The 16362-nt window shown below is 45.6% G+C and overlaps 1 protein-coding gene across 2 annotated transcripts in view; it reads right to left on the reverse strand.

Moving 5' to 3' along the window:
- Positions 1-16362, reverse strand: part of SAMD13 (sterile alpha motif domain containing 13) — a 523502-nt gene that overhangs the window by 135742 nt on the left and 371398 nt on the right. For both annotated transcript variants that reach the window (XM_078644771.1, XM_078644763.1), the window contains one exon: positions 9071-9182. In XM_078644771.1, the coding sequence (XP_078500897.1) occupies positions 9071-9182 (112 nt within the window). The remainder of the gene's footprint in view (positions 1-9070; positions 9183-16362) is intronic.

Raw genomic sequence — 16362 nt, forward strand, 5'->3', positions numbered from 1 at the left:
GGTTGGTGGTTGCTCACGAGCCGGCCACAGGGGCGGCTGAGTGCAGGGTGCTGTTTTGGCTTTGTGTGCCCTGCTGTTTACAATGGGGATTCTTTGCTTGCAACAAAGACTGCAGGCTCGGGGACGAAGATCTTCTGTAGGTAACCACCGGTTGGAGAGGTAAGTTGGGATTACTGGGGAAGCTGGGACACCATCAGTTGGACCACCCAAGGCCATGGGATTGTGGGTGCAGGGGTGTCTTTAGGCAACGAGTTTTCCTTACCAGCTCAGGTCGCAGTCTGAGGGATCTTCCAGAGAGAGGAAGCAGACTTTGCTTGGAGATTTGAGGCAAGTTAGAGATCACCAAGCTTGCCGGGGAGACCTCCTCGTGGTGTTGGGCCACTCGGGCCACAGGGGTCGGGTGCAGAGTGGTGCAGACTTGCGGATTTGGCCAGAGCCAGTCTGTGGGTGAGCAAATCCGGTGCTCACGGGAGACAAACTCTTTCTTGTGGAAGGCAGGGCGGGTCCTCTGGGTTCTTCAGGTTGCTAGTTGCAGCACACATCAGGGTTTTGCTGGAGCAGGTTCAAGGTGGGGACAGGCCGGTAGGGCTGGGGGCAAGTCAGTGGGAGTTCTCCTTTTCTTAGTTTCAGCATGGCCCTTCGGTCTTTCTTCTTCTGTTCTTCTTAGTTGGTTCTTGTCTGAGGAGGCAAGGTTCAGGGTGGCCCCTAAATACTAGATTTAGGGGCGTTACAGGTAGGTAAAGGTTGAGATCAATGGGTTCCTTCCTTGGGGTGGTCCCCACATCTGCATAATAGCCGGGACTGAGAGTTGTGCCTCACCTTGCCTCCCCCACCTGAGGGGTGAGGTTGCAAAGGTGCGCACACCTCCCTTCCTCACTTGGTTTTCCCGTTGATTCTCCTGCCCAAAGTAGGGGTCAGAACCAGTGGGGGCCAGTTGCTGGAAGCAGCAAAAGGCCTGGGGAAGCTCACGAATGCAGCAAGCCTTTGAATCTTCCCCTTCGTGGAGGCTTGGTACCTCATCCCAGGATGTGGATTGCTTCAGACCCTGAGAGGAGCAGGCTCTTGACCCAGGGGTCCAGAAACATGTCTGGTGGTGGCAGCTGAAAAGCAGCTACTCAGCCTGGACAATAGTGTTAGGTTGTTTTTCAGGGGGCATCTCTAAGATGCCCTCTTTGTGCATTTTTCATTAAATCCCACACTGGCATCAGTGTGGGTTTAATGTGCTGAGAAGTTTGATACCAAACTTCCCAGTCTTCAGTGAAGCCATTATGGTGCGGGCGAGTTTGTAAAGACAAATTCCCAGTATCATATACTCTTAATGGCATTACTTGACTTACAATGTCTAGGAATTGGTGTAGACACTGTAGGGGTACAGGGCTCATGCACCTGTACCATCACCGCTGGTATAGTGCACCCAGCTAGAGCGGTAGCTGACCTATGCCAAGACAGCGGGTTGTAGGCATGGCACACAGGGATGTGTGCCATGTCGACTCTTCACTTTCTTCTGCACCAAAACACGCAGCCTGCAATGGCAGTGTGTGAGAATGTGTAAAGGTACCGGGCCTCTAAGGGTGGCACAATACGTGCTGCAGTCCTTAGAGGCCTTCCCTGGCCACAGTGCCCTTGATACCTGCGGTACCATTTACAAGGGACTGACCTGTGGCCAAAGAGTGCCAATTGGGTTTTGTTTTCAATGCAGTTTAGGGAAAGAACATAGTCACTGGGTACCTGTTTGGCAGGTACCCCGGGCACACTCAGTCAAAGTACATCAGCAGTTTAGCAAAAAGTGGGGGCAACCGTACAAAAAGAGGGCACTTTCTTACAGGTGGTGAAAACTTTTAAGTATAGTTTCAGGCATATTCGCTATAAATATGGGCATCGCCTCACTATACACCAGCGCGATTGCATCGCATACAACTTCGGGATAATGACAGACATGACCGCTGCGGCAGAGAGGGTGCGGATTTTAAACACGTAGCCTGGGTCTGCCCGCCCATTCAATGCTTCTGGTCCGAGATACTGAAGGCGCTAGACCACATGACGGGACTACATATCCCCGTAGACCCCCTGACTGCACTATTAGGATACACTGACCCCTTGCCGCCAAAGTGGGGAGATACACTTCTCTTGCACTCCTTCTTGCCAGGAGAAGGATTGCCTGTAGGTGGGGAAGAGGGAGGGTGCCAAAATGCAAGGACTGGCTCCAAGACCTTATCTACTGTCAAGAGCAATTACATACTTAAGCGGGCCTCCAACCCCCATCCTCCCGCCCAAGAGATATCTGGGCCCGTTACAAACATATCTATTGGAGCACACCACCGCCACAGAAACTACGAACCCCCCCCGCACTGCTCTAAAGTAGACATAGGAAATGATGCGAAGGGAACCCCCACCTTAGTAAACACACACTATATACTGGAGACCATGGGTCATCACGGGATACCACCTCACACCCCAAGGATCAGAATGCGTCAACAAATTAGACATGCATACTTCGCTCACAGTACAATAGTGGAAATGTTATTTTAACAGTTATTGTTTGTTGTTACATGACTGCAGATAATCTACAGCCCTCAATGCTCATTGCTCCAACTAATGCGGCTGGCCCGATGTGGTTGTAGGCGACTTGCTGTGTAATCCCTCCTTTGGTCATTTTATCTCCAGACACGACACATCGCAATGCCGGCCCTACCAGGGATGTAGGCAGTATGCTGTGGATTACATCTCTGTACCTTTAATAAAGGTTTTTCCCCCAAAATTTTTTTAAAAGAAATTCAAAAAAGTATTGTTTAAGGCTTGTTGCACTAATTTCATACATTTTGATCACCAGTGTGTTATACGGTCATCCTCCACAAAGATTTCCTTTAACTTTAAATGCACAGCTGCTGCTACCGGGCGGGGGTGGTTTTGGGTTGGAAGGTTGGGGGGGTTGGCGAATTACATTTAAAACAGACTTACCTTTATTTGCCGGCTGTCGCCTCTCCTCCGTCCTCGTTCTCTTCCTCTCCCGGACAGCAGCAGGAAGAACCTGGGCAGACAGGCTCCCCTGAGCCAATCACAACGCTACACTGCATCAGCACTCAGACTGGAACAGGGAGCCTGTGCATGTTCCTGAGCAGGCTGTGTACTGTAGCCTAGTAGGAACATGCAAAGTGTGCATGAACTGTTTGGTCCGTTCAAGAGGGCTGGCCAAACAGTTAATGCGCACTTAGGGAGTGCACAGGACTCCTCCCCTACTCTGGCCAGACCCGCCCTGCCCCGCCACTGACTGCAATAGGGAAAATAAAATGATAAAGATACATTATTATCATTTATTTTTCCTTTTCAGCAGCAGGGCAGAAGCCCGGCGGAGGAGCCTCCACTGCGCCAGTGCATTATTATTAAGGCTCCCGGTTTTCCGTTTAAACTGATTTGTATATATAAATACAGACGGAAAACATTTGGTTTTTGTCTGTATTTATATATCAAAACTGTAAAATTCCTACAAAACAAATTCTCCTCCTGCCTCTGTGCTCCTCTGTGAAGTCCGCGTCAGAGGTGCACAGGGGCGGCCCAAAGAAATGGGAAACTGCTGCCCTGAAACTGCTCCAGAGACGGGTGAATCTGGAAGCACAGTGTCTGCAGAGACACTCCAGAACCCCGCACAGTGGTAGTTCACGCAAGATAATTATTGGAGCAGTGCAAGCAGCTGGTGTCCATTAAGAGGTGTGAAAACACCCCAGGACACCGGCTGCAGCTCCAGCAACCTTTTGTTTTTAGATGTATGGGAGGGTGAAGGAGGCAAAACTAAATTAAGCACAACAAGCTCTCACTTGGTTTTGCTCTTAAATTACCCCTGCTACAACCCAGGGGTAAAATGGAGTGCAGAACAAGTACAATACAATCCGCTTTCAACCTCAAAAATAATGTTCACCATCGCAGCCTACGGGTGAGAGGAGTGGCCTTGGAAGGAGAGGGCCGGGATTAGGCGTGGATTTGAGCCATCACTGACAAAGCATGCATGGGAGGGGGCAGGGGGAAGGAGTGTCAGTGGGTCTTTGAGGCTGGCACTGCCTGCCCATTCAAAACACATAGGATCCTGAGATCACCTGCCGTGCCTGGTGAGGCGCAAAACCTGTAAAGACTTAAAATCATGTAGATCTTCCACGCATGAACTTGAAAGAGTCTCCCTCTCACCTTGTGTTCACAGTGTGATATCAGCTGTTTATTAAATGGCTGTACGAACAGCACCAATATACTGAACCACACCAGGGCCCAATGCGAGTTGGCAGGTATGGCAATAATAAATACCAAAATCTTTGCTGAAATTATTCGATCAAAAATGGTGGATGAGGGACAGCGAAATGGCAATTTACAACCAATTTATCCCAAAAACGCTTATCAACGTCCAATAGCTTGACATATCCAATATTTGATATATAAACATACATCAACGTACAGATGATTCCACATACATCTCACACCATGAACTCAATTCTCTTTAGTGCATAATACAGTTATCATATGCGTTAGCTCCTCTGCCTTAAATGAAGCAGACAAAGTCTACACCTGCCAGAAAGCAGTGATTTGTTTGATGTAAATATCAACCCAACGACTGGATAACTGGTGTTCTGCGTGCACAGGGCTTTCTGGAAATCCTAGATCTGAATAAAGAAACAGGTACAAAAAACATACAGACTCTGACTCAAGATCCACACACCTCCTGCAGCACTGATCACCAGAAGAACATATATGAAGCATAAGGAACTGTCTCCCTGAGCCCTCCTTCTTCCCTTCTCCTCTGGCATCGTAGATTACATTGGCTCTATCTGTTCTATCTTTTAAGTATTAACACTAAGCATGATCTGATATTCTTCAAGCAGACACTCTCTGTGATGGCTGATTAAATGTGAGTAAAAGAGGTAGTACTGCGTTGACATTTTGCAAGACAGATGCGCAAATGAGACCTTATCAAAATCACTAATTCATGCATCTTTTCTTAGAGGACAGGGACGAAATGTGCTCCCAATATGTAAAGTGCACTTAGCATAGGCTCCCATTTAAAAAAAGCATTGGCATAGCCAATAGGTCTCGCCTTTGGGACCTTGTAAGTGTTTAGTCATGCAACAGTTGATGCTGTTGTACCAATGATATTGCGCTGCATAACTAAATACTTACAAGGTCCCAAAAGCGAGACCTATTGGCTATGCCAATGCTTGTTTATGAAGGCAACAAGAACACCTCATTATAAACAGATTAAACCTATGACACCTGACAGAATGTTTCCTAAAGAACCATTCAGGTCGTATCAAGGGCCTTTATCATTTCCTCGTCACCATAACAAACTCAGACCCACTGAACTGAGTGTAAACATGTCTCCAAGGTAAGCCGCCAGGCATATAGTGGAGAAGTGTGGCTCACTGGTTAGAGGAGGCAGACCCTGATGCAGAGGTCAGGCCGGGACCAGGGTTCAATTCCCGACGCGGCAGGGTCTTGAGCCCAAAATGTCCACGGACTCGATAATTCTCGCCTCGGTGCCTACTCGAATCATGGGTTCACACTCTGCAGCTCTGGGCAATAGCTTGCTTAATCTCCACTACGGCCCCCCGCGGCGGGATGCCTGGTCTTCACCTTGGGGATACCCAGTAGGGGTAATCTTGCAGGGAAAGCCAGGACGGGTTCCCAAAGCAAGCGCTAAGAGACCTGTCGGTGATTTGGCGCTATATAAATCGAAATTAACATAACATAACATAGTCGTAACATTGTAAATATGTTCAGAATTACACTTTGGGGCCCAACTAACTAAAAGCCATCTTGTCAGTGCTGTTCGGAGCTCCTTATCTTTTAAACACGCAAGGGCTGAGGATATTTGCATTATTAATCCCGATCTGAAAAGGAGACTGGAAATAAATCACCATGTAAGTGGTCACCTGACACGCAAGTCAAACAAATAGTAATTTTTTAAAAATACAATCAAAATTAAATGACATTTTATAAACACATTGAAAGAGAGATGTTATTGAAGAGAAACTATTTTAAGCAGGTGTGATTAATATGCAGAACCTTTGTGTGATCCCCCAGCATGAAGGGAGCCTGTGGTTAAAGTGGGCTGATCCAGCGCTGGATGCTGTGAGGGGCAGAAGCAAAATGTAAATGACCATTCAGCAGGCCAATGGATGAAGCCTCTTGACCATAAGCCCCTCTCTGTATGTATATTCTGTATGATGGTTTTAGATAGCCGTAGTCTGGCGAAAATGACCAAAGCGGTCTCGAAGTAGAGTCCCAAATCAGCTGTTTTTAATTTTACCCCGTTTACGTCCCAAGGACACAGTTTATTTTTCAAGAGTGGCCACTAGAGGGCGTGTGAGGCTTGAGTTTGATCGCTGAGACTGACCAGTGCTAGCTGGTTTCTTTTCCCTGGTTGCACATATGGTGGGAAATTATCATTTTATAGTCACTGTTATGAGCTGCTCAACAAAATGACAGCGGAGCTATACTGTATTTTTACTTGTTTTACTACAATTTTCACAAGGTTAAGATAAACCACCTTTTACAACTGCCAATTACTTGCGCAAGTGCTTGAAACGTGAATAATTGATCAACAGTCCTGGCAGCTCTTATTTTAGGGGCAATCAGTTCAGATGGGTGTTCACACTCTTTCCTTTCCCTTTTTAGAAACTTTTGGTGAGTGTGATGATATTGTGTGGGGTGGGAGCAGCGGTGTGACCTTGCTTGTTTTCGTGAGTCATTGTTATTTTTGCATTGTTCTGCGGCCGTTGTCCCACGTGCTGTGCTACATATTATAGGTGTATTTCTTGCAAGCTTTGTTTCAGTTGCCCTTTTACCTTAAAGGCCATTTTTTAAATCTTGCAAGCCCAAGACTGATAAGTTACAACCATTTTTGTGCGTTACAATGGAATATTTAATTATGGATGACAATAGCACAGTAGGAAAGTGCAAGATATTATTATATGCTCTGAGCACAATTAATGAGGAAATAGTCTCTGCAAGCCGTGCGGATCGTGATGCAGATGCATTTGTATAGGGAAATGGGCAGCAATGTTTATTGTAATAGTAACTGTAGAAATAAAAAAACTATTTTAAATGATAAGGCTAAGATGTTGTATGTACCTTAGCGAAAATCTGGAAGCAAAAGTCCAGATGGATAAAAACTAGGATTACAAGTGTAACAATGTTGAGGAAAACTCGGTGCCCGTGGGAAGAAAGGAGAACCCAAATGGAAATGTCACTAAATGTAAGGCAAGCAAGCACCTAATAGATATTCTCCACATGTTTATGTAAAAGGAGTACATAGAGAATGAATGTAATCCCACCAGCGTCTTCACATTTTAAAAGCATTAATTATTGTGGTGCTCAGGATACTTGAACACAGAGCAAAAGCAGTAAATGACATGTAAATGTCAACATCCCATAAAGCACCAACAGGAGAGAGTAAACAACCACAAAAAAGACAAGTGGAAGGGGTGGGGGAGTACACGCGTGCGTGCGCTAAGCAGCAGCTGTTTGCTCTTTTTCAAAGCACACACTCGTGCTTGTGGCGCACTGGTGCGCACTCCCTCAACTGTATGCCGCCACAAGCACGAGTATGTGCTTGGAAAAAGAGCTGTACGACGGCTAAAGGTCTCGTATGCAGCACATACGCGCTGCGTAGTCGAGACCTAAAAACAGCTATAACAACCTAGTTCAAGTGTGCATGTCAATTTAAATAAATGTGGAAAAATACTAGCTTTAGCGTTTTTTTCCCTTGCGTCAAAAATAAATGTGTATAAATACAGATAAAATGACCCAAAAATGAATATGGATATAAAGAGACGGAAATGTTTAAAAAATAAATACCATAAAACCAGGAGCTCCAGTTATTATCATGCTTCAAGTTGCCAGTGCATTTCGGAAATAGGGCACATTTGTAAAAGAGAATGCAAGTGAGAAGAACCTTAAAAATAAAGATAACAGGTTTTTAAATAATCAATATTACATTAAAAGGAGCCAGCTTCTTGGAGGCCATAGCATAACGTATGGAACTTAGAAAAAAACTGTATAGCAGTGCAGGTCTTAATGATATTATCTAAGATACTGGGTTATTACTAAAACAAAATGTAAGTAGCTTACAGCCAGATGCATCAACAGATGGAATTGCGATTCCTAAATAGCGATTTTTAAGGAATCGCTATTTAGGAATCGCAAAAGTCCATGCATGTAGCAATCGCTATAAAAATAGCGATTCCTACACTTTCCTTAATTGCGACTCGCAAATTGTGAGTCGCAATTAAGGAATACCTCCCCATTCATTCCTATGGGCCTAGAGGCCCATAGGAATGAATGGGAAGACATTCTCAATTTGCGATTAGCAATTAGCGAATCGCAAATTGAGAATGCAATTTCAAGGGTGCAGGCGTGTCCAAAGGACACCCTGTTGCACCCCTGAAATTAATTTGTGCACATATGTTGCGCACACACATGCCCTAAGGGCATGTGTGTGCGCAACATGAAACTTTGAAAAATGCACAAAAGTGCATTTTTCAAAGTTTTTGCAAATTACCATGAAGTTCAACTTCATGGTAATTTGCTCCCCCTATTAGCGAAATCGTAAATTATTTTAATTTGTTGCATTGCATTTAAGGAATCTCAATTTGGGATTCCTTAAATGCAATCGCAATTTAAGGAATCTCAATTTAGAGATTCCTTAAATTGCGATTTTTGCATTTGGGATGATGCATCCCAAATGCAAAAATACGGGTTGCAAAGGAGCAGATTCTGAGAATCTGCCCGTTTCCGACCGGTTTTTAGGTTGATGCATCTGGCTGCATGTGTTTTATAAGCAAAAAACAGTCTTTAAAGCATTGCGTTACAAAAAATAAGCAGAAAATGCTATTGTCGGTAAATGGGCGGAGAGTGCCATCATGTGGCCATCCAGAAAGCTTTCACATTTCTTTATCATGAATTTCGTAAGAGGCTCAAAAGGTTAGTGCAGCATTTCCTATTGAGTCAAAAGTATTAACAATACTGACCAGATTCACTAAAACTCTACACACAAATAAAATTACGATATGTTTTTCTGCGACGAATTTACCTGATCTTGAAAAGCACGGGCTTGTTCTTCGAACCCTGCAGTCCTGAAGTAACTGTAAACATCTGCAACAGCCCAGTCAACCAGGTCAGGCGGCCTCCTGTTCTCTACCGAGCTAAAAACACAATCCAGGAAAAGCGTCACTTCAAGGTGCTCAACCCCTCTTTGTCAGCGAGCAAAGCCAGATCAGAGTATTAATTTACATCAAATACACAACCTGCTGCTTTTCTAACTAACGGCATAAGCTAATCTACTTATTTCACGAATTCATTTACATTTTCATATAAATTAGATGTCTGATTCATTTGATGTATTTATGGCAAATATTCAAGATAAACAGAAATAATATTGGCTAGAGTAAATAAAGGCTGATGTAATGGAAGGCGTTTGGAGGGATAGAGTGCTAAACGGAAGCAAAAAACAGAAGGCGAGTTGGGAGGCAAAAACCCCCCCAAAAAACATGGCAGCACGTTGGCAGGAAGCCCAACGAGAGGAAGACTCGAGCTGGCACCGCGGAGCAGTAGCCTGTGCACAATAGCCTCGGTAGACAATAAAACAAGCATTGGTAAAGCGAAAAGGTCACAGGCTTTGCCCGTGTTTTTTAGTCATTTCAGGGCTTTAAGTGGGATGAAAAAACTGGGGGGATCTCTCAAAGGGGCGTGGGCTGTGTAATTAAGGGCGTGGCTTAAAACACATACGCTAAAAATCTGTGCTTAGCATAGTGTGCCTACCGACTTGTATTTTGCTGTTTCTATCATTGCATCCAAATATATGATACAAGTCAGGACTATTGGCTTTTTCAATAGTTGTTATTGGCATAAGATAAATAAGCAGCACCTATGGATTGTATTTAACATTGAAAAAGCTTCCACTTAAAGCCCTGGTGACACCACAACAATGTTGCTGCTCCTGAGTTTCAAAAAGAGAAGGAATATCCAGAGAGAAATTACTCTCTTTAAAGGATTCCCCTTCCCCTACGACATGCCGTTACTTCTCCACTAATGAGAAGTGAGCAGTGTGAGCACGCTCACATCAATGTGCCTGCGGTCACTGCAGTCCGGAAAAAAATGGACCGCCTGTGCCAGGGCATAAAACAGAGACCGATAGAGACCGGTTTCGAGGCACCCTTTAAAAAACTGACGGTGCTCAGCACAGATGAGACCTAGCGTAATAGGCCGTAGTAAACCCCCAGGCCGGAGTATACCCGGGTTAAAACGGCCTATGCTAGATTATACCTGGGTATATTATGGCCTGGGCCAATTTATACGCTGGGGTATATCATGCCCTAGGCCAAACCATACCACTCTAGGCCAAATTATACTCCCATGATATCAATAGTGTTGAGCAATATACACGTGAATAACTAAATATTTCAACATTTTATTTAAAACTGTAAACACACAGAATTTGATTGCTTCAATCAGAAAAAGTTTAATCAGAACAAAATAATAAACTTCCACAAAAATCAAAGGTTAGTACCATACTTCTTAGTAGTATTAACACAATAAAATAAAAGCACATATCTAACATCTAAAAGCACATATCTAGCACATAACTAATACTCTACAATGCTCGCTGTAGATATCAGCGGAAGTTCTTTTTCGGATATCGGCGGAAGTTCGTTGTCAGCTTTTTTCTGTATTATTAATTGCCATAGAACAATTAATTATAATTAAAAGGTTTAATTATATTAAAAGTTTTGGTTCTCTGTCATCTTTCAGATGGGGCATATTCTGGCCTGGTGGGGTATGGTCTGGCCCAGTCTATTTTAAACCCCGGGTATAGTTTAGCTTAGGACACTTTATCCCCCAGGGTATACTCTGGCATGGGTCAATAGTGTTGAACCAGAGTGCTTAAATAAAGAGGGGCATTACCTGACTTGATACGGTGCATGATGCAGAGGGCCTTGAATTTAGAGCGATTTTCAATCCTGAGCCAGTGTAGGCTACGCAGAGAAGCAGAAGTAGAAGAAGTTCTGGGGAGATTGCAGAGTAATCGAACAGCCATGTTTTGAACCTTCTGAAGATGCGAGTCACCTCCTTGCATGCACCCAGAAAAAGAACCTTCCCATAGTCCAGCCGAGATGTAATTAACGCTTGGACTACGGTTTTCTGGGTGTCATGAGGAAGCATCCATATGATCTTTCTCAGCCACTTGATGATGGTAATACAGGTGGCCGAGACCTTGATCACATGTTGCTTCATCGACAGCTGATCATCAAATATGATGCCCGCCAAGACCTGGAACGCACTCCCTACCAGCCTACGACAGACTCAGGACCTGCTGGCTTTCAGAAGACTTCTCAAGACCTGGCTCTTCGATCAGTAGCGCCCCCCCCCACCCTCCCCCCAGCGCCTTGAGACCCTCAGGGGCATGTAGCGCGCTTTATAAATGCAGTGATTGATTGATTGATTGATTAACATAAAATCCCAATTCTTTTAGCGAGCCTGGCAGTTATGTCAGAATTGTATACTCTCTTTAATGGGCTGACAGTCATAAATCCACAAATGCCCAACAAGGAGAAATTACAATGCGGGTTACAAAGTGAGCAATCGCCCAGGACCCCCACCTTCCAAGAGCCCCCACGGGAAAGTTAACTTTCCTTCTATCTCACATCTGTCTATGCAGGTGACGTCTAGAATCGTCGACATTTTGACCCTCAAAGAACGTGTAATTCCATTACATCTAACAGGGTATTCGTCAAGACAGGGTATAAACATCCTGTATGCCAAAATTCATATTGCCAGGCCTCATGTAAAAATAATAGATGATCATGGAGAACCGCGAGTCATCGATTTGACTCACCTAGAGTCGAAAAAAGACATTCATGTGGAAACCACAGCTCATCCCTCAAATATAAACTGATGATAGGTTCCACTGGGCTCAGAAAATTATGGCAGAATATGCTTGTATCGTATAAGGAACCCCACGTGAAGGACTCCTAATAAAAATAAAGGAATTTGTTTGTCAATAATATTGTGACAACAACAGATGCCTAAACAAGTGAGTTAAACATATATACAAACTCACCTAAATAGAAAACCAGAAGCATGTCTGTTAAATATATTGCATCCCGGGCGGGATTCACTGAATAAAATCATGAGTGAGGAAGATTTTTATGGCAAGACCGGAGGCTCCTATTATGCTTATCTTATCTTGCTTTATTCCAACAGCAGCCAAGATAAGTGAGAAAAACTACAGTTCCCAGGGGCCTAAGAGAACAAACTGGCCAATGGGAACATAGAAAAAACGATATCTACTGACAATCATAACCAAGTACAGTAATAGGAGTCACCTCTGACTGCGCAGCTTCCTCTTTTCTTGCGGCTCGCAGTCAGATAAGTGCTCTTATCTTTTGCTCCCATTCTGTGGTTATTGATATTTGCATTTTCATTTGTATATGTATTAAATTTATTATATTGGTTCTAGCGTTGCCCGCGCACCCTTTAGGTGCTTCCTGCTTCTCGCTTTTGCCCGTTCATTCTCACCGCGCTCGGCTTCACTCTCTCTGTTGTGGCCCCCCCCTCGAGTCAGACGCTTCGGTGGTTTCTTCCGTTAGCGCTCGGCTCGCGCTGGTGTGTTTACGCTCTGCGCTCACCTTTGGAATTCGTTGGTGGCGCAAGCGTTTTTTCCCTTGTCGGTTTGGGTCCTTGTTCTCCCGTGTTTATGCAAAGGGCTGGTTTTAGGTCTCGTGACCTATCAATGCGCATGCGCATTGAGAGAAGCGAGACTATAGGGCTTTAAACAAAGTTTACCTAACTGTGGCGATTTGGTGCTGTGCCCGTGGCTTTTAGGTCAATGCGCAAGCGCATTGACCTAAAATGCGCGTGCACATCACCAAATCGCCGTCTGTTCCCTCAGCTGCACTCCTCCCACACCTTTGAAGTGAAGCTTCTTCACTTCAAAGGCCCCGGCTGCTTCACACCCTCATGCCGCTCTCCCCGCTCCGCCCCCTCCCCTGCCCGCCGTTTGCATTTCTCCTCCCCCCCCCTCCCCACAGCAATGCCCTCCGTCTTGTTTCCTTTCTTGTTTTTCTTTCAGGTGAGATATCTTTTCCATCATTTGCGATAATACAGTTCTCATATGCTCTAAATCACAGTTGCCATTTGACCTGTGGTTTACCAGGAATCTGGAGAAATGGACTGGGTTAATGATTAAATAACTTATTTGAAGCCATACTTTAACAAGTCAAACACACCTCAAAGCTAGTTAAGTCTTGAAAGTTGCCTCAATGCGTTCCTGCATATAAGCTTCTGTTGCAATAATAAACTGTGTGAGCAGTGAAAGGTTGTCTATATTTAGCGCACTCTACTCAAGCACATTATACTGAGCGTGTGTGACATTCCCAGCATGCACGGAGAAAACGTCACACAACCATGACGGCACGCATTGGTACACAAATGTCTCAAGAGGCTGACGTGCACAGCTTGGAACAGCGCGCGCAATAGACTCAAGGCAGTAGGATGTGGGGTTCAAAATCTGCACATGAAGCACGTAACGATGTAGTGATTTTTTTGTTTGAATCTGTTATTTGAGTTTTTCAAGATTTCCAAAATAGTACAACATGCACATAGCTCATATAATTGTTCGAGGTTCGTGTCAGACAGTTACAGGGAAATTAACTCGTGATTCAAATACTGCTAAAAATAAAACAGAAAACTGTAATAATAAAACAAGCACTGGCATAGCCAATAGGCCTCGCCTTTGGAACCTTATATGAACCCATCTCAACCCCTCACCCTCACCCTCAACCCCTCACCCCCTCACCCTCAACCCCTCACCCACCCCCTCACCCTCACACTCACTCACACTCACCCCCTCACTCACCCTCACCCCCTCACTCACCCTCAACCCCTCACCCTCACCCCCTCACCCTCACACTCACTCACACTCACCCTCAACCCCTCACTCACCCTCAACCCCTCACCCTCACTCACCCTCAACCCCTCACCCTCACCCACCCTCAACCCCTCACCCTCACCCACCCTCAACCCCTCACCCACCCTCAACCCCTCACCCTCACCCTCAACCCCTCACCCTCACTCACCCTCAACCCCTCACCCTCACTCACCCTCAACCCCTCACCCTCACTCACCCTCAACCCCTCACCCTCACTCACCCTCAACCCCACTCACCCTCAAACCCTCACCCTCACTCACCCTCACTCACCCTCACCCTCACTCACCCTCATTCACCCTCACCCTCATTCACCCTCACCCTCACTCACCCTCACCCACCCTCACCCTCACCCCCTCACCCTCACTCACCCTCACTCACCCTCACCCTCACTCACCCTCACACACCCTCACCCTCACTCACCCTCACCCTCACTCACCCTCACTCACCCTCACCCCCACTCACCCTCAACCCCTCACCCTCACTCACTCACCCTCACCCTCACTCATCCTCAACCCCTCACCCTCACTCACCCTCAACCCCTCACCCTCACTCACCCTCAACCCCTCACCCTCACTCACCCTCAACCCCTCACCCTCACCCTCACTTACCCTCAACCCCTCACCCTCACTCACCCTCACTCACCCTAAACCCCTCACCCTCACTCACCCTCAACCCCTCACCCTCACTCACCCTCAACCTCACTCAACCTCAACCCCTCACCCTCACCCTCACTCACCCTCAACCCCTCACCCTCAACCACTCACCCTCACTCACCCTCAACCCCTCACCCTCACTCACCCTCAACCCCTCACCCTCAACCCCTCACCCTCACCCTCACTCACCCTCACAACACATATTGTGTTACAATAGGCGTCACATTTGCGAAAGATAAAACTATTGGCATTGTAAATAACAAAGCTATTAATTTCGCTATTTTCAAAACAAGCACATAAATAAAAAATGTGTCCTTTACAATACCAATAGCTCAAACTTTCCTAATGCGAGACCTATTGCATTGCTGTGCTTCTCTCCCCTGCTGCACTCTCCTGCTCTCTAGAGATGTGGCCTAATGACCAGAGCTGCCATCTAAGTCACGTAAATACAAAACATGTTGCATTCCAAATGCTATAGGTGTCACATTCGCGAAAGTTATAACTATTGGCATTGTAAATGACAAAGCCATCAATTTAGCAATTTTAAAAACCAACAAATAAATAAAATATGTCATTTACAAGACCAATAACTCCAACTTTTCTAATGCGAGACCTATTGCATTTCCAATGCTTGTTTCCTTTTCTCGCTCCCGCAGCGTGTTTCCTGCTGCTTTCACCTGGCCCTGGGCTCCATCTGCCTTACAGAGAATTTCCTCATCTGAGTCACGCCCCTCGGAGTGGTTTTGGCCTTCTGTCCCTCCCTCACAGCCCTTGTTAACCCTCGGCTGCCTTCCCTTTTCCTAGGGATTTTCATAATGGAATTAGACAGCTCTCCAGAGGAAGTCCAAGATATTGAAGAGGGTGAAGCCTTCAAGAAGGATCTAAATAAATTTATAAATACTTCTGTAGAAAACGCTGTTGAAGTCTCCATGAGACGAATGTCTAAGAGTATGGAAAACACCATGATAAGCCTAGTGTCCAAGGCACTGGCCCAGTCTGCGGGGGAAAGCAGAAAAAGAAAGGTGGTTTCCTCTGCTTCTATTTGTGCTTCAAAAACTGCATCTGGGTTGTCTAGCGAGGTTTCCTCACATCCTATTGAGGACTTAGTGCCTCCCAGGCCTCCTATGATGGAGGGGTTTGTTGGTACTGAGGGCAAGCGAAAACAAAAAGTGAAGCATGCAGAGTCACCAAAAAGGAAATTGGTTATTTCCACCATTTTGGACACGGATGACGATGACGATATGCCTGACGCAGATGATTTATTTAATGTTTTTGATTTTTCAGACCCCCCCCTCATAAAAAAGCCAAGTCTGATTCTTTCTCCTTCGAACCTGTTTTTGATTCAGAAGGGCTCCCTATGTATGACCCCTCGTCCATTCGCCATCCAAATTCTACTGAATGGTTGCCCTCTTCCCATGTGGGAGAGTATATATCAGCCAGACTTCGCCTTCCTTTAGAGACCGCTGTTAGGTCTAGACTAAAGTCTGAGTGTCCCAAACCTTCTCTGCCGGAAAAAATTACCCTTGTTCCTGCTATTGATCAACCACTACTCACCTTCTTTTCAAAGTTTCGAAAAGATCCGCGGAGGGGAGTTGACAAGGCCTGGTCTACTTGCCAGGACAAACTTCTGGACGTAGTGGGTCCTCTAGCACGCATTTTTGATATGGCCGAGTCAGCCTGCCTAGATGGTTCTGACCTCTCAGCGGAGGATGTGTCCATGTGGGCTCAATGTGCTTTCTGCTT

Source organism: Lissotriton helveticus, chromosome 1_1 (assembly GCF_964261635.1).
Source record: "Lissotriton helveticus chromosome 1_1, aLisHel1.1, whole genome shotgun sequence".
Taxonomy (NCBI): Eukaryota; Metazoa; Chordata; class Amphibia; order Caudata; family Salamandridae; genus Lissotriton; species Lissotriton helveticus.